Source organism: Lithobates pipiens, unplaced genomic scaffold (assembly GCF_037356315.1).
Source record: "Lithobates pipiens isolate NorthernLeopardFrog02 unplaced genomic scaffold, aLitPip1_a1.2 Scaffold_1, whole genome shotgun sequence".
In the NCBI taxonomy this organism is placed as follows: Eukaryota; Metazoa; Chordata; class Amphibia; order Anura; family Ranidae; genus Lithobates; species Lithobates pipiens.
This window is the reverse complement of record NW_027507685.1, coordinates 133411896-133431261: the sequence shown is the minus strand read 5'-3', so window position 1 is coordinate 133431261 and position 19366 is coordinate 133411896. Positions and strand designations below refer to the sequence as shown.

General features: G+C 41.3%; 1 protein-coding gene across 1 annotated transcript in view; it reads left to right on the top strand.

Moving 5' to 3' along the window:
• Positions 1–19366, top strand: part of ABCA2 (ATP binding cassette subfamily A member 2) — a 278032-nt gene that overhangs the window by 121897 nt on the left and 136769 nt on the right. Inside the window, exons 3-5 of the mRNA XM_077477138.1 lie at positions 4811–4922; positions 7163–7326; positions 17691–17812. Of these exons, the coding sequence (XP_077333264.1) occupies positions 4811–4922; positions 7163–7326; positions 17691–17812 (398 nt within the window). The remainder of the gene's footprint in view (positions 1–4810; positions 4923–7162; positions 7327–17690; positions 17813–19366) is intronic.

Below are 19366 nucleotides of genomic sequence, written 5' to 3'. Positions count from 1 at the left end.
ATGGTCCAAACAAAACCACAAAACTCGCCTTTTGTACACATAATAAACCACACGTCATCGCCTCTTGTCATGTTGGCTATGGAGGAATAATATTGAGTAATCTGCTGACAGATTCCTGTATGCAGTGCATTTAAAGTACATCTCTAGCCAAGCCTTTTATTCTTTTCTTTTTTTTTCTTTTTTTGCAGTTTTGGACAGTGTAAGAATAATGTTAGAACTCCTTTCAGCTGTCTGTGTACTGTTACTTTTTGTTCAGCTGACATCCACAAATTGTACGTGGGGGGGTGGTGGTAAATCTTCCAATGGGGTTACCTGTTTTGGTGACAATTGTCAAAGAGAGGATTCCCCTCATATCGCAGAGGTTTCATCACACTTCCTTTTTTGTCTTCAAGACTGGAAGCAAATGCAAATCTCAATATAACAAAGAAAAAAATATATAAAAAAAAAAGTTTGGGGTACAGATAGCTTTTGATGCAGAACCTCACCAATACGATATGATATGCTAAAGTATGTTTTCAGAATATTTCCAGACATAAAGCCAAAGCTGAAACCTGCCTGGGACAAAATTTCTGTATGGACATGACAAACATGCTCAACTACAATGCAAACTAGAAAAAAATTTGTGCAAAATGTATGATTCCTACCTATTATCGTAAGTGCCATCTAGTGGCCATAATGTAGTATCTTCCTGATTGAGATATTATGGCATTACGACTAGTAGATGGTGTCATTGTCGTGCATTGGTGATGATTTTGATCAGCCATTTGTCACAAGTTGGTGCCACAGATGGTGCTTAAAGTGTTTGTAAACCCTCAATTTAAAAAAATAAATAAAAAATATGCCAATACTTACCTGCTCTGTGGAGTGTTTTTTGCAACCCAGATCCTCTTCATCTGGAGTCCCTGCCGCCACTCTAAGCCCCTCCTCTTCATTGGGTGCCCCCACGGAAAGCTGCTTTCCATGAGATCACCCATGCGGGCTCACTCCTGAGTCCCACTGCTGCGTCTATTGACACAGACAGTGGGACTTGGCCCCACTCCCCTCTCCCGTGTCACAGCTTTTGATTGACAGCAGCAGGAGCCAATGGCTCCTGCTGCTCTCAATCTGTCTAATGAGGAGAGCGACAGCTGCTGGAGCTGTTGGGCTCGTGTACATCGATGGATCGGAATGAGCTCAGGTAGGAAAAAGGAGGGGTCTGGGGGGGGGAGCTGCAGCACAGGTGGTTTTTCACCTTAATTCATACCATCCAATAAGGTGAAAAACCTTAAGGCTAGGGGCCACACTATATGTGGCCCGGGGCATCCCCATACACCGTTTCAGGTCAAAATTAGGTCAGAATTTTTGCCTGAATTTGGACCTGAAATGGAGCCAAAGACACACAGGGCCCTTCTGCTGTGCGCTCCGCGGCCGCCCTGGTGGCGTGTGAACCGGCTCCATTGAGAGACAATCACACTCTCCTGTCATGCAAATTGGATGCGGAAAAATTTGCATCAGTGTAAACCCAGCCTGAGACTTTACAACCACTTTAAGATCATAGAAAATAATAATGTTACAGAAAATACAGCAATTTTTCATTGCAGTTGTGTAAATGTTTCGTACAGGAAATGTTTGTCACATTCATATAGTGAATTTTCTATAAATTGACCCCTGTGATTCTAGATGTTAAGAATGCAGCTGTGCATTGCATACAATGACACTTTTTCCATCTCTAAATTCTGAGATTATTTATATAATCAAGGGCATTACCTTAGTATTATGTAAGCTTATTGTTCAATTTTTTTCTGACGCGAGTTCTGCCCTTTTTAAGATGTTGTTTTTCATATGATTTTATAAAGCCATTTTATTTTTAAAAATAATTTAAAAAATTCATATGCATACTACATGTACCTATATGGTACTCAAAAAGACCTGAGCAGGCACAAAGACTGGCTAACATGGAGGCGCTTATGTTTTCTCTTGTCTAATTAACACGGAACAGATCCTCTGGACTGGTGCAATATTCTAGTCTTTGGAGGGTGCTCTGCGGGGGCGGAGGCTTGCTTTGTGTTAGAGGCGGGTTTTACTCTACCTATCTTGTATCTGTATACAATAAAGCCCTTTCTGGGTGCAGGGCAATGCCCTTGCAGATAAGGGTATACTGCACTTTCCTGTCTTCTCTTCTCTGAGTATACGGTATGAGTATACAGTGGCTTCTCTTCTATCTTACTGTTTTTCTGTAGTGTCTTCTTCTCTCCTTCGCTAAGAATAGTGATACCAATGTGATTCTCACTGTGATCATTTTTCCCAGGATTTGGCCACTAAATCCGAGATCTGGATTCATGTTCCTTCTTCCTTCTAACCTGTCTTTAAACCCTTCTGCTGGCAGACTTTCATGCTCACGAGAAGATCTGTTACATGTTTTGTCTCCGATCCCGTAGGAAGGGGAAAGATGACTAATACTAGTACTAGGACTAATTATACCTGTATTGTTATTTCTCCTTTTTAATCCTTTTGTAATTCCTCCTTTTAAAATGACTGATCTATCCTCCTTGCATATAATATAAGGGCTATTTATAAAGCATTGACTAATCGTTATTGCTGCTTTTTTAGCATACTTTTATTCCACGTTAGTTGGTTTTTCCTATACAGTAGAATGAGATTAGTGGAACACGTCTCCAAAATCAGTAAACTTCTGATTGCGCCTCTTTATAAATAGCCCCCTTTTTATGTTTCTTATTGAATTGCTGTGTCAATAACAATATCTTAAAGTATAACTCCACTCATATCTAAAGTCTGCTGCTTTGAGGCAGGACAGTGATATGACCAACGTATTGCTTGCCTTTTTTTTTATTCTGCCTGTATGATCTCTTGAAGTATCCATTTTACCAAAAGCAAAATATCGTAGTTTTGTCAGTGGCCATGTTGTCTATATCAACTGGTGAATGTTCACATTCATAAAACATAGGGGTAACGTTATGCAAAGTGGAGCAGAAGTGGGTTTGTTGCCCATAGCAACCAGAATGCTGGTTTCATTTGATATAGAGAAAAGAAGGTAACAGTAAAAGCAAGTAACCACTCCATTCAACTCCTAATTTTTATTAGCTCCTCATTAGAAACTAAGATTTGTTTGTTAGTTGCCAACTACAAGATTTATGGACACTCAAATACAGGACCGGGACAAGGGGGGCAGGAGGGACTGCTGCCCTGGGCACTGTGGTATCATGTGACGTGGGTAGGGGGGTGCCAAAAGGAGGTTAGGGGGAAGAGATTTGTGTTAGGAGGGGGAATTTGGGGGGCAGCAGGGGATATGAATTATTCTAGGAGAAAAAAATTGGGAAGTGGTGATTTGAGGGGATTTGTATTGGGAGGGAGGATGGAGGAAGAAGATTTGTGCTAGGAGGGGAAATTTTGGATGTTGTGTGCTAGAAATTCAAAAAGGTAATGGGGGAAGGAAATTTGCACTAGGGGGGATTTGGAGTGTGGGGAGAGGATTTGTGTTCAAAGGGGAAACTTGAGAAGTAGAGGATTTAAACTAGGAGGGGGGAATTTTTTGTTGGATGGGGGTGGATTTGTGCTGGGGTAATATGGGAAATGAGAGGATTTGAGCTGGGAGGGGGGATTTCAGTAGTAGGCATATTTGTACTGGGAGAAGGGGGAATTTATGCTTAGGGGGTATTTATGCTTAGGGGGTAAGCATGCATACAGTGGGGAAAAAAAGTAAATCTTAGAAACTTCTGCAGATGAATTGGTCCACAGTGTCTGCATCTAAAGAGGTCAGTAAGAGCAGTTTATTCACTGTTTGTTAAGAATATGTAAATAATTAAATGTCCGTAACCTGGCCATACCTGCCATGAGCTCACAACTCATCCTCCACATTCCAAACAGGTGCATTATGCTGCCCCCTAAATGCCATATTTTGGTTTCACATAACCAAACCCCTGAAAGTTTGATCTCCCGTTGTGGTGCTCTGGAAGTCTAGTGCAGCCACTCTCCATGTTGCATCACATCAAGTAAAAAAAGAAAAAATAAGATTTCCAGTAAATATTAGTGCTGGGGTAGGAAGCGAGTTTCTGCTGTGGTTGTAGGGTTTCTCTAAATAGAATATATAATGGTTTTCTACTTTATTTATTTTTTTCATTATGGTCAGGTCTAAACAAATTACACATTTTACACCATAATTTTTTTTAGTCAGGTTAAGTTTAAAAAAAAGTATATAATATTATGCAGTGTAGTGCCCAGCCAAAAGATGGAGTACTAATCTTCTTTACACATGTTCAGCTATTTCAGCCTTTAGTTCTGCTGATAGATGATCAATGATTCATCAGGGCAGTGACCCTTCCCCTATATGATGGCTTTGTAGAACATTTCAGTTAGACAAAGGGAGCTGCAAAGCAAGCAGCATTATGTGTGTATACAGTATGCTGTCAGGGTGTATGTGTATTATTTTTTAATACATAAAAAGACATATTTACCATAAAAAGGTTATAAAACCGATTCAGATCCATTACACATTCCGTTTTAAGCACAATGGGTACTTCAAAAGACAGGGCAGACATAACAGAACAAGATGACCAATATATTAGTTTACCTTCTTAATATAAATATATTTATATTCAATTTAAATTTGTTCTTTAATATTTTTTTTTCTTGATATGTTGTCCTGCCTCCTCATCAGAATTGCAGAGAAAGGTGGAGTGATATTTAAGGACTATACAGAGTTCACCTTTTTCCTATCTTGGCTTAATAATCTGGAACACTTTGTCTTATCCCCAACCGTTGTCTCATGTGTTCAAGTCACTGATTTTATTGTCTTGTCTACCCTGCTTCGCAGCCTTCTACACTGCGGCTCCACTTACTTCTGCTGGGATCCTGCCAGTTATGCAGTCCCTGTGTCCGGATGGCCAAAGAGATGAGTATGGCTTCCTGCAATACACCAACTCCACGTAAGTAGAGCCAGTCCCTTTAAATTTGATCAAACTACCACTTCGTGTCAGTGATTGATGAAGCTCAAAGCACAACTCCAGGCAAATATCAAAATTTTCTTTTTTAACGAAAGGCATTCTGTGATTCGAAGAAGGGGCAGATGAATGTCACAATCTCCCCTCCAATCACAGAATGGCTTGTATTCGGTGAAAAGACATAAATAAGGGATGTGGCGAACAAGCGACCTGCCAGATATATATATTATTATTATTTTTTATTTTTTTGCTGGAGTTCAGCTTTAGTTTGACAGGCACTGTGTTTTTATTAAAGCAGATATAAAAGAAGATCAAATCCTGATGTTTTTGTGCTCCCTGGAGGGCAAAGCTGTAGCATCCAGCCCCGCTGCCAGCAGCCTGTCAAAATCTATGACAGCTGATCGCTGTACTGAGCTGTACTCACGTGTAGGGCTGTCAGTATCCCCTTTCCTAGGGAACTGATGTGAAATCACTCCAATGGGGATCCAGACATACAGACAGACCTATTTAGCAAGGATTGGAATGTTGGACAAAGTTTGTATTGATGTTTGTGACATCCTTTCCCATTGTCCGATAAGTGAGCCGTACCCATGTTGGCACCACCAGGCTTGACAAACGTTGATTGAAAAACTGACTTTTGTGAAAGAAGGCAGGTGGAAAATTGTTGGCCAAACAGCGCCTGGACCCAATCAATTGCAGGCACTGTTCAGGCATTCTGACAGCAATGGGGTGCTGAGTGTCAAAATACAATAGCCGACAAAAGGGGTTCATCAATCCATGCTGTAAAGCTTAGAGAATCTGTTAGATTTCTTTTGTTCAGCCCGCAGACTGAACAAAAGAAATCCAGGAGTGTCTGTCTAGCTTTACCCTTCCTTACTCTATACAAAACCAAAGAAATTTGGCTGGCGGTAAGGCGGAAGTTACTTCCTAGAGGAGTTGGCTCTGTTTCAATACACACTCCCCAAGCAGGAATGTGAGGTAAAAAAAAAAAAAAATGTATTCTATTTTTGTTGGCCCGGTCTCCACCGCCCATCAGGTCTAGGCCAGAATTATGTGTTACTAGTCCCGTAGCCTCTTAGGATACTTGCATCACATCTCCCAGAAGGTTGCAGGATTGGCTCACAGATCGGCTGGGGGTGGGACCCACACGTCACTGGCGCTAACTGCCTGCATCCAGTAGGGGTAGCCAGCTGAAGAAGTCAAAATGGAGACACGGAAACCCACTGTATAGCACCCAAACAGCTTATCGCAGCAAGATAACACTTGATTTACTGTGCGGGTGATTAGGTGGTTTGATAAATTCTCCTAGAGGTAAAAGGGAAAAAAACATGGGGGGAGTTGAGCAATTCTTTACATTTTTATTAATAAATACATAAATGCATTAATTGGTATTGTTTCATATTTTCCTGCAGATCAGTTTTAAAGTCACCATAGGTGTGCACAGGGGGTGTGCCAGGCCTCCCTCCTCTCCTCTCCCCTGGCTATTGCGGGGGATGTTTCAGGATAGACAGTGGGGGAAGAGGCTAGTAAATATGTAATTTACCGGACCCTTCCTTTTCTTTTTTCAATCAACTGATTTCTATTGGATTTTTTCACATAATACAAAAAAATAACACTTATAACATTACCATCACATTAGCCCTCTCAACATCTGGGCAAAAAAAAAACTGCGTTCATCAGACCCTATTTCAAATCCCTCCTTCACATTATTCCAAGATTATATCTATTTTATGTGTATTTGTTTCACTCCAGTATTCTATTTCTTTTAGTTTCCCATATCATTAAGATATTCCTTTGATTGTTAAATCAGATTAGACACTAACCACCAATGCCAGATCTTTTCAAATTTCTTAGGACAACGCCTATGTTTATAGGTCAGTTCCTCTCATCTTAAATTAAGATTAATCGCCCTAATCCATTGATCTGTCATTGGTGGCCTTTTCTAAATGAACACAGTGAACACACTCGCTCACTGTGTTCATTCATAACTGTACCATGCTTCAGTTTGTGAATGAACAGGAAACTGCTTAACACAGATCACTTCCCATTCATTCACTGCCAAGAATAGCGTGCATGTTTGAACTTTGGGGAGCACACTCTAATGCAATATGCTGCGGACACCTATGTGCATCACTCAATCTTTCGATAAAGAATATTTTGGAGGACTTTGTAATTCTCCTGTTATTGGGCTATCTAAGTGTATCTTGCCTCTCTATTATCTGCAGGGTCACACAACTCCTGGAAAGACTTACGGAGGTGGTTGAAAATAGCAACCTGTTTGATAGAGACCGGCCTGGCCTGGAAGAGGAGCTGGAATCCCTAAAACATCATCTGGAATCTCTGAGCAGTGATCACAGTTCCCTGGAGAATCACTTCCACTCCCAGTCAGGTATAACCTGTCTGATTCCCATCTCTAGAGTAAGACCACATCTACTAGGCTTACAAAACTATCAGTCGTAGCCGCCCAGGGGAGAGATCCAGAGAAATCAATACAAGCACCATACAGTTTGTTCTCAGAACTACTTGAGTATTTCTCCCTCCCACTTGGACTGGACATGTCTTGGCTAGCAGTGAAACAGACTTCCTTAAACCCAAAGCAAGCATATCTGTACCCAAAAAATTTTTTATTTTTTTTTTACTTTTGGTGAGAGATAAAGGATAAGAAACTGTTAGATTTGTATCGCTGTCTGTGTCTCCAACTGGAAGATTTCCATCTTTGTTTGTCCTTGGGCCATTGTTACCTGGACAGAAAGTGATGGAATATCCAAAATGTATACATCTGTCTCCAGGTATAGAAGACCTCTTCCAAAGGGAACACCTCTTTCAGTGACAACTGTATAAATGGAGATCTCCTCTTACTTTGGAGAGAACTCCTCTAGTTTCCACCGTTTTGTTTCTGGGAATAGGAAGCATAGGAAAGAGAATACCTGGCAGAGCTTTTAACAATTATATTTTCTATTGAAAGTTTTGGCTATAGATGCACGTTAAAGTTGAACTCCAGGTATGTATTTTTTGCAAAGTTACATTGGCCCAGCTTGGGCCAATATAAGAATACATAGTCCATCAATTCCAATTATAGGTTGGACTTGATGGACTTGTGTCTTTTTTCAACCTCACCTACTATGTAACTGTGTAATAGTCCATACCTTTAAGTCTGCTGTCCAAGCAGTGGATCACTTTAGTAGCTGTGGTTACTGCAGTGACCGCCACTGTCTTCTGAGTCCTGTGCCAATTGGCTGCCCTTCTGGATAGTAAAAAATAGGGGATCACAAGTTCAGCATAGCCGCCATTCACAGAAATCCTTGTATTTATTTCAAAAAAAGAGGGGGGGGGGGAAACAAGGGGGACATTGGGACTTGTATTTATTTCAATGAATATAAGGCATTCTCTGATTATACATGTAGCACCCTGGGGCTTAGTCATGGAGCTCTTTACAAATTTACTTGCCAAGAGTAGTCATCTTGGTCGGTTGATAGAGATCTATTGAAGTCTCCCTAAGTTTGGCCTTGTTGCACTTTTCTCTTCTATCACTAGGTAGCCGGGAACTAGGTGGTACTAGATATAAGAAGGGTAACCCAAGGTCAGGTTATGGGTATATGGAGTATCACAGCCAATGGGCAGGGGTTTTCTTGAATCCCTTGGCCTGCTGGGAGAACCTATAAATTTGGGTGAGGTCAGGTGATCATTGTTCTGTGCCACCTGGATGGCTGTCTGGGTGGATGTGTCTCATACACCCTGGGCTTCTAGACCGGAGATTGGGCCTATCCTGGGTCATCTTGTTGCTAGGCTGTGTGAGGGCCTATCCAGAAGTAAGAGAGCAGTGCAGGGTTGGGACTGCGGCTTGCAGTCCAGCCAAAAGTGATGTTTCTGTCGGCCAGAGAACCTGTCAGTGGCCGAATGTAGAAGGGAAGCTGTCACCACAAAGGGGACCAACCACCTTTACCAGGGATCACAGTGAGTAACTGAAGAAAGCACCAGAGCAGCATTCTCACTGTACGGTGGAGAATCAGGAAACTTCAGGTGGTGATCAAGTCAGGGACCCAACCAGTGGAGGTGACACTTGCAGAGCAGCCTTGTGAGTCAAGCTAGGACCCAAGCCGATCAGCCAGTGGTGAAGCTTGAGAAGTATCTGGAGTGCCAAGCTAGGGATCCAGCAGGGAAGCGTGGGTGATACTTGAGGGAGATACAACCGCCAACCTTAGAGGAGCTCAAGGGATTCAAAGTAAGTGAATCAGTGGGTCTAGTTAGTTAGTTAGTTAGTTTGTAAGGTTGAATAAAGACACCAGTCCATCCAGTTCAACCTGAGTGAGTGTCTACAACTGTCCCCATCCCTGTACACTGCACACTCACACCAGTCCCTACCCTCAATCCTAGGTCCCCATTCATATACTAGGGCCAATTTTGGACAGAAGCTAATTAACCTACCTGCATGTCTTTGGATTGTGAGAGACCAGGAGCTCAGTGTTGAACTACAAGAGGCAGTTGTAGTGGAACTGAAAGAACTGTTACGTTTGAGTTAGGAACTGTTAAAGGACTGTTGCCATAGGAGACAGCATTCCTGCATGTACAGAAGTGGCGCCTTGCTCGGGCCTTTTCCTGCATGGCTGTCCTCCTATTGAAGTCTTGGAGTCTGCCAATTGAATCTATAACCACTTAAGGGTGTCCTGGCCCTAATCAACCTGGTCTCTCCCCAAAAATACGAAAAGGACTGTAAAAATAAATAAAACCTCTTTTACATCCAAGAAGTGTCTGGCACCATCTTTGTACCTACTATGCCTCACAACCCACTACATATTGAAGGATGTCAGCTATCTTTGGCCTTGGAGGTCCTCATTAGACTGGACAGGGCCGGAGACCTTGCTACATACAAAATGGAGAGGCAGGGAAATGACGTCATAATCTCCTCCACCACATCCAATCAGAGAATGCCTTGTATTAATTTTACCCAAAGAAAGAACCAACATGACAGATTATCACGGTACCATTGAGGAATTCACAGACTAAATACTTTTTAATACATTTGTTTTACAAAATTCATACATAGAAAACATTACATATTCATTGAGGCTCAGCAATGATAGTTACAGATAATGTCAGAAAGATGGTTGACACGTTTCACTTATCAGCTTCATCAGAACCAATTACTTAAAATGGAAGTAAACCCTTCCAAACAACTTTGACCTACAGGTAAGCCTAGATTAAGGCTTACCTGTAGGTCCAAGTAATATCTCCTAAACCTATATGGTTTAGGAGATATTTGCCCGAAAATGGGCACCGCTGTCTACGGCGCATGCGCCGTAGACAGCGGCGCGCATGCGCACTAAATGCGGCAAGTCCAAGAATGGATTTGCCAAATTTGTCGACTCCCGTGCGCATGCGCGGGAGTGACGTCATCGCGGCCTCGCCGTATGACAGCGGCGGAGCTGCGAGGCGCTACTCCCGTGCGCATGCGCGGGAGTGACGTCATCGCGGCTTCGCCGCTGTCATTGGTCGGAGCTGCGAGACGCCACCAGCAAGATGGACGCGGCGGACTACAGGGATCAGCGGCGACTTCGCTGGCTCCTGTGTCAGGTAAGTGACACATAATGAGCTACTATGCGATGCATAGTAGTCCATTATGCTTTACCTTTGCAGGGAAAAAAAGAGGAAGTAAACCCATCAGGGTTTACTTCCTCTTTAATGACTTGTAACAAAAAAAACTTAAATTAGAGACCTGGGAGATAATAGATAGCATTAAGGATAATCGTATATCTTACATCAGGCAGACAAAAAAGTAAGTATATTAATCTCATTTTATAGAGATAAATATTCATCCTCACACCAAAAAAGAAGCATTTAAACTTACATGAGGTAAACCCATCCACTCAGTCTATAGCTCAGAAGCAGTGTGCCCACCTAAAATGGGAGCGGTAGTTGGTACACAAGAGATGCAGGATATCAGCCCAATATAGCCCCTAAAAGACCATAACCAGAGTAACCCCTACTATAGCAATACCCTTAGATTAAATATATTTAGGACATAAAGCCACTCATGGTAAAATAGAGGTACTTACTATAAAATGTTCCTATATATAGTTGTAATGGAAGCAAACAGTAAGATTCCACCCGTATAGAAGGTAATGCTTCCTTATTATGTTGTCACACAATCACCTATATAATTTACAAAAGTAACCTAATATTAGACAATTGGACCAAAACATTCAAATTAAAAGGAAAAATTGTTGGAAATACGAAAGGCAAACACCAATATACCTGTATACATCTTCAAACAGGAGTATAAGCTCTCCAGCCAGAGTAAGCCAATATACAAAAGCCAGTCTTATTAGAGGGACAACATATCACAATTGCAGACAAAGCAGCAAAAAGGGGGCAGTCAGAGATCCCTCCAGCCATGGGTATAACCCAGCCAGGAGACAAAAAAATGGAACAGGGACTAGGTATAGTAATGCCTAAATCGGGATGAGCTAATGTCCACAAAAAGCCATAATATTGGCATATCCAGAAAAACACTTACCATTCCTGTACCTTCGTAAAAGGACACACACCCCTCACCAGACCAAACACACAGCACTGACTAAATAGTCAGTTTGGCGCCAAAAAACAGAGTGCAAACTAATTGCAAACAAGCGTGTCAGCTGGGACTGTGTTCAAATAAGGAATGGTAATTGACAGAACGGAATGACACTGTCCGTACAGATGCCATCGCTGACACGTCAGGCCTGTCACAAACACAAACCGAAAAAAAAGCCCATACCTAACCGGTTTAATTCATAATTATTATAATAGCCACACACAGCTGCTAGAAATATGCTTACTAGTGATATGCCCCAACATTAATCTAATCGCAAAAAGGGGAAAGGACGCCAGGAATCCCCCAGGCGCCTACCACCTCAACTCCACCAGGACGGTCAGGCCAAGGGAACTTATAATAGCTCCCTAGCCCCCAGATATATACCATGCCAGGTGGGACTTACCATACCTTACCTATAATGGTCACAATCCCGCATATCCAGTTCAAACCACCGATCCGATCCAAGGGGAAGGCTGGTTAAAGCTAATAAAATATAGAAAAATTATAAACAGTTATAATAGTATATTTTTTACCCTATTAGATCATTTCTTTTCACTCAGTCATCCATTTCTCCCATATTCTCCCTACATACAATATATACATTATAATTCCGATCTATATACATTATCTCAAAATCGATACACACTGACAAACAAAAAATATAGGCAGAGAGGCATGTGAAATAGGGATATTATTATCATTGTTATTCCCTATTTCTGTCATAGAAATGGCCTTTAGCTTAAAGAATCATTTAGGCCCGGTGCTCGAATGGCATTCAACTTGAAAATCCATTTTGCTTCACATTGAAGCAACTTCTGGTCAATGTTTCCACCCCGTGGGTCTTCGATGGTCTTTTTTACAGTTCTTGAAAAGATCAGAGAAGTATCGTTTTTATGTTTTAATGCAACATGCCGCCAAATGGGTATGCATAACAAATTTTTCCTGATATATATGTGGTTGTATATTTGCCTCCAGACATTTCTGAAGCTTTTTACCGCTGTAAAACGAACCACATTTGCAAAATACAATATACACAACCCCCCTTGGTTTGACAGTCAGCGTAAAATTTCTTGTTGTAAATCTCTCCATTTGGTAAGGTATACGAACAACCCTCCAGCATCCAATTACAATATTCACACTGATTACATTTATGCATTCCTGGTCTTCCTTCTAAGATATCCATTGACTCCTGAAAGTGGCTATGGACTAACTTGTCCTTTAAGGATCGACATTTCTTATAAGTAATTTGTGGAAAACCGCCAACATATTTATTCAAAATACGATCACCTGTCAAAAGGTGCCAGTGTTTTCCAATTACCTGTCGTATAATCTCATGGTTAATCGAGTATGTTGTTATTACTCGTACAGTATCCATTTGTTGTCCTTTTTGCCTCTCTCTACCGAACAATAATTTTTGTCCTTTTCAAGGGCCTTCTTGAAAGCCTTTTTAAGAATTGTCTTGCCATAGCCTCTTTCTGTTAACCTAGATCTCAACAAGTTAGATTCTAGTCCAAAGGATTCCTCTGTAGATCGGTTTTGCCTTAGACGGAAATATTGCGAGTAAGGGATGCTTCTAATCAGTGGTTGAGGATGGGGACTGGTTGCGTGGAGTATGGTATTTCCAGCTGTTGCCTTTCTAAATAGTGATGTGTTTATCATTCCATCATCCTGTTTCAGAATGTTTACATCCAAGAATGCCAGAGATCTTTGGTCATATTCCATTGTGAATTTGAGGTTGAAACTGTTCTCAGCCAGCTTCCTCATAAGCATCTCCAAGTCCTCAACACTCGCATTCCATACCATGAAAATATCGTCGATATATCTGTGCCAACATATTATGTTGGCCAGATACATCGACAGGGAACTGTTTGAGAACAGGGTACGCTCCCACCCCCCCCCCCCAGGTACAGGTAGGCGTATGATGGGGCACAACATGTCCCTATCGCCACCCCCTTCACCTGGAGGTAGTGGGAGCCATCAAATTAAAATACATTCTTTGTCGGAATGTGTTGCAGTATTTGTACAATAAAAGCATTATAGGGTCCAGCCGACACATCACTTTAATTAACCACTTCCCGACCAGCGCACGACGATGTACGTCAGAATGGCACGGGCAGGCATATTGGCGTACAGGTACGTCCAATATTCAATGCCGCCCTGCCATCGGGAGCGCGCCGGCGGCGGCGCGCTCCTGCGCTGGTCGGGACCCCCGTGAGTCCGGTCGCAGGACCCGCGGACTCAATCGCCGCGGGCATCCCCACGATCGTCTCACGGAGCGGCCGAATGGAGGAAATGCTGTGTAAACAACATTTCTCCATTCTGCCTAGCAACTAGTGACGCTGATCTCTGCTCCATGTGATTGGAGCAGAGATCAGTGTTCACTAAATGAAAGCCCAACCCCCCCACAGTTAGTAACACACCCCTAGGAACACTTAACCCCTACACTGCCACCCACTGGTTAACCCTTTCACTACCAGTGTCATTTACACAGGAATCACTGCATTTATATAGCAGTGATTACTGTATAAATGACAATGGTCCCAAAAATGTGTCAAAAATGTCCGATGGGTCCCCCACAATGTCGCAGTCACAATAAAAATCACTGATCGCCGCCATTACTAGTAAAAAAAAAAAAAAAAAAAATTATTAATAAAAATGCTATAAAACTATCCCTATTTTGTAAACGCTATAACTTTTGCGCAAACCAATCAATAATCGCTTATTGCGATTTTTTTTTACCAAAAATATGTAGAAGAATACGTATCAGCCTAAACTGAGGGAAAAAAATGTTTTTTTATATATTTTTGGGGGATATTTATTATAACAAAAAGTAAAAAATAATGCGTTTTTTTCAAAATTGTCGCTTTCTTTTTGTTTATAGCGCAAAAAAAAAAAACCGCAGGGGTGATCAAATACCACCAAAAGAAAGCTCTATTTGTGGGAAAAAAAGGACGTCAATTTTCTTTGGGAGCCACGTCGCACGACCGCGCAATTGTCAGTTAAAGCGGCGCAGTGCCGAATCGCAAAAAGTGGTCTGGTCTTTGACCAGCAAAATGGTCCGGTCTGCAAGTGGTTAAGAAAGGTCTCCACTACTGAAAGGCATAAGGAATGAGGTGCCTCTACGTCTATTGAGACCAAGAGGCTATTCACTGGAATCTTTTTATTATATAACATTCTCAACAGGTCCATGGTATCTTGTAAGTAGGAGGGAAGTGATACAACATGTGGTCGAAGGTAGACATCAACCAGGCGACTTCCTTTTTCACTCTTTGCACCAATGTCTGACATTATTGGTCGTCCAGGAGGTTTTAATAAATTTTTATGCATATTGGGCACAGGGTAAAAAGATGGAATTCTTGGATGTGTATTCCGTAGAACCTCAAATATGTCTTTATCAATAGTTCCACTATTGTATGCTTCAATTATAATTTTATCATAATCATTGTTGAAGGTTTGGATACTCTCTATCGAGATTAGAGAGTACCATTCCCTATTCGAAAGGATATCAAGACACATTTGTGGGTACTTATCTGTATCCATCACCACCACATTACCACCTTTGTCAGCCATTTTATAGTAATCTCCCTATTATTTTGTAAAAGGGTGATGGCCTGATGTTGCTGAAAGGTGATATTCTTTTCACTATTGTACTTAAAATCCAATTTCTTTACATCCATTGTGACCTGTTGTAAGAATGTCCATACATTAGGGTTAGTTTTTAAAAAGGGAAAATTTGTAGATTTCTTCCGAAATGTAGGGATCTCTTTGGGTGGAACCACTCGAGGAGAGACCCTCCTCAGCGGAACCACCCAAATGATCCTCATTCTCATCCAGCAAGTCCATCAAATCCTTAAGGGCCATGAAGTCCCTAACTGTAAACCCCTTCCACTGTTCACGTTCCAGAATCTCCTGCTTATAATCAAACATATATTTATAAGTAAGGCGTCTTGCAAATAAATTGAGATCCTAAATTACCTCAAAGCTGTCAGTATAGGCAGCCAGGCAAAAACTCAAACCCAAACCAAGTACTTCCAATTCAACCTGAGATAGAATTTTAGTTGACAGGTTGATCACTTGTAGCTGGTTCCCTATTTGGCTTTGTATGCATATATACGTCCAGATTGTGGGTGGTCATTTGTCTGTTAGGAGGATCTTGAGTCGGGGGAAATAACTGAAAATCCTTTTTTCCAGTTTTTGTAATTGTACCCAAATTCCGTGGAGTATTGGGGTGTACATAAGTTGATAATGATGGAGACATCAATGTCCTGTTTCCTTCGGTTAGTATATCAGACCCTGATGCCCCTCTTAGAATTTGGGCTTCACCATTGGGCAATTCATCCCCTCACGGTGTTGCCTGTGGTGATATGAGGGTCATGGTTCCTATCATCTAGATGTTCTTTGATTTTCTTGTCCCTCACACCTCCATTATGGTTCTTACCAGGAGTTTGTCTTTTCCTAGAACCTCTTTGTCTCCCTCTTCCTCTGTTGGGGGACTGTTGAAGCTGGGAAAAACGTGAGGCGTGTGAGACAGTAGATGAGTCAGAATCAGTCCCATCTCTCATATCTTCATCACTTGTATATTTACTCTAATTTTTTATTTATTTTTCTTCCCTCCTTGGTTATTTCTCCCTTTTCTGCCTCCCTGTTGTGGCCATTTGTATGCATACTTTCCAATGAAAGCCATTTTTGTCTTGTATAAATTTGATGTCCTTCCTATAAATCAGGTCTTTGTTATATTTCTCCAGGTATTCTTTTAATAATTTGTCCTTTTTCCAAAAATTTGGGATGGGCACACAGGGATACATTTTGTTTCTGAAATTCAATTATTGTGACGTCAAGATCTTTGATGTTCCTATTATAGTGTTCAATTATTGTATTCATTTTAAAAATTACAAGGCTTTCTGTAAATGACAGCTATGCAAAGTGAGCAGTAATCTGTGTTAACTATGAAGCAGTGCAGCCACTTGGAACAGGACACAGAGTGCCATGGCAACCACTGTGATCACTACTATACAGCGATAGCTACTACAGTGATTATCAACTTTCACAATGGTTCCAGGGGTATAGAATATGTATACTTTCCTTGGCCCAGGCTGGACCTATGTAACTATGCAGGAACAAAAAACATACTTGGAGTTCAGTTGAAAGCTAATCTGTAGTCGCTTGCACCATAGGTGTTGACTCACATAGTCCTGGTTAGTTTCTTAAATCCGATGAGAGCTTGGGAAATCTGAGCTTTCTTATATGCAAATGCTGATTTCAAATAGTTGATGCTTGGTACCACTGCTTCCTATGCATATTCTGTCTCCTATACAATAACATGGGCATTTTAAAGCTCAATTGAACTATCATTCCAATTTAGCTAAATATGCTGTGCATTAAAACAAAAGGGTGCAAAGTCTTAAAGTCCATTTTTTTTTTAGAAACCAGCCACAGCTTGAAGGGAAAAGCCTGCCCCCTGCCAGCATGCTTTAGAGAAAGACCCTTGCTGTTTTTGGAATCAGTAGTCTCTCTGCAGAAGTCTAATACTAGAGGTAGAGTGCTTCAATCAGCAGGGAGTATAAGCTTTGCTGATTGTGGAACTATAGTTCTGACTCAGCGGTGTCATGGTGTGTGTTGAACATTTGCAGAGAGACCACTACTTCCACAGAAGGCAAGGGTCCTCCATGCAGCATGGCAGGTGACAGTCTTTTCTATTAAGGCTGTGGCTTCTTTCTAAAGATAATGAACTGTAGTGGTCCGTACACACGATCTGAAAATTGGACGACAGATCATCCATTTTTTATTTTGCATGCTAGATGCATATCAAAAATGGAGAGGTTACTAAAGTTACAAAAATTCTCTTACCAAAAAATTAAAAAACCGGAAGTGATGTCATGTGTTGTAGTATATTTCTATTGTACTGATTAAACGAAAATGTACTTATTTTTCGTCTGATTTTTGGATCGTGTTGAGGGCTGTAAGACTCTGCACTGCTTTGTTTTTATGCAGCTGCACTGTATTCAGATGATTTAAACTGAAAGTTCAGTTGGGATTTTAAATATATATTTTTTTAGGAAACTTTACCCCTGGACTAAAGTATGTTGAGGTTGCCACATACTCTGTAGACCGCACTTGACTATAATAACTTAGTTATGCATTTATTATATATAATCTTTTCTTTTTGCATTTCCATGGTTCAGGTTTTACTGTGGACTCGGTGGTTAAAAACAAGACAAGTTTTCGGGAATTCCTTCATTCAAATCTTTCTTTGCCCAATAATATTGTTGACTTATTGGCCGGATCCAGTATCAATTTACAGGAGGTGAGCTATTAATCAACACAACGTATACCGGGTACATTTAAATGGATTGGGTCAATTCTCAACTAGAATCGGGTAGATTCTCGGGTAACCTTATTACATGAATTGGTCTGCAAGTGTCACCTCCTGGTGTGTGAATGGGTAGAGGTGTCCTGATTGCCGCTACAAATATTAGACGCAGCCAACATCACATCGGCATTACCAGATATTTTCCCATTCCACAGAAAATATATTAAGGCAGTCAATATACACAGCATGTTTTAATACACACTGAGTCTGGTGGAATAGATTATGGAAGAGCTAGTTAGAGTCATCAGGGAAGGCAAAATTATTGTGGTTTAAAGTGTATTTCCACTTTTGCAGTCAAATTGGAATAACACCTACTTTATAAGTGTTACATGTTCCCATTAACATAGCATTACTTAAAAGCTGAAGCCTGCTGTTGGCTGATGTCACATAGCCGGTCCAGGCTGGGGAAAGATTATAACTATATGGTCAAGATGCACCCAGGAGCCTTGACTGGCACTTGGCTCAGCCCCTCAGCAAACCACAGAGAGCCTGAACCAGCCCCTGCCTCCCCCCTACAGCCCAAAGCTCCAGTGAATGCGCACGAGGGGGGCGTGGCAGAGTAGAGAGCGGCAACTGACAGTCACCAGCTCTCTGCTCATGGAGCACTGAGAATTAAGTGATTGGCGGCGTTCAATCGCTCAGTTCTCAGTCTTAGAGCTGGCGAGAGACAGATGCAGCAGTGGACCTATACTGCATCCACCTAGGTTAATATGATTTCTAAAAAAAATTTAAAAAAAATAAAAACTCCTTGAAGTGCTTTTTACTTGATAAAATCTTGAAAAATACCCTCCCTGCTTTGTAATAAGGAAAAGGGGCTGTGGAGTACCTTTTTACTCTATTGACCCTGTCTGTATTATGTTTGCAGTTCTTCATTATCAATAGTAAACTAGATTTGAACACTCCCTCCTAATAAAGGGTTAGAATTTTAGAAACTGTCCTCCTGCATTGTATGCCAATGAGGGATAGCTCAGTTTTCTGTGGGGACAAAGACACTGTGAAATTCTTACAGTCAGACATGACACTTTCTCCTAAAGCCCCATACACACGGAGCTGCATGTCGGGAGACATCGATCGGTTCAATAAAAGACTTCCGACATTCGGCCCGTGTGTATGTCTGTCTGTTTGGCCGACTTCTGGAAAACCAGCAGCCGACCGATTCCCGATTAGCGTTCTCAGCCATTGGCAGAGAGCGCTGGTCGAAGTGTTCTGGCGGGGTAAGAACGCAACAGCTCAGTGGTGGAGATCACGGTACTAATTTTGTATGGTTAGTACAGTGGCGCTGACTAGAGCTGTCAGGTTTTTTTTTTTTTTTTTTTCGTTTAACCCAGCGGTTTGAAAAATAACTTGTATTTTGTACCAGGCATTAGAAACATCTAAAGGATAAGAAATATTTATATATATATATATATATTTTTTTATGCTGTTTGAGTGGGAACATACAGTATAAAAAACCCATAATGGTGTTTTTCTCAAAATTGATTGCAGCGA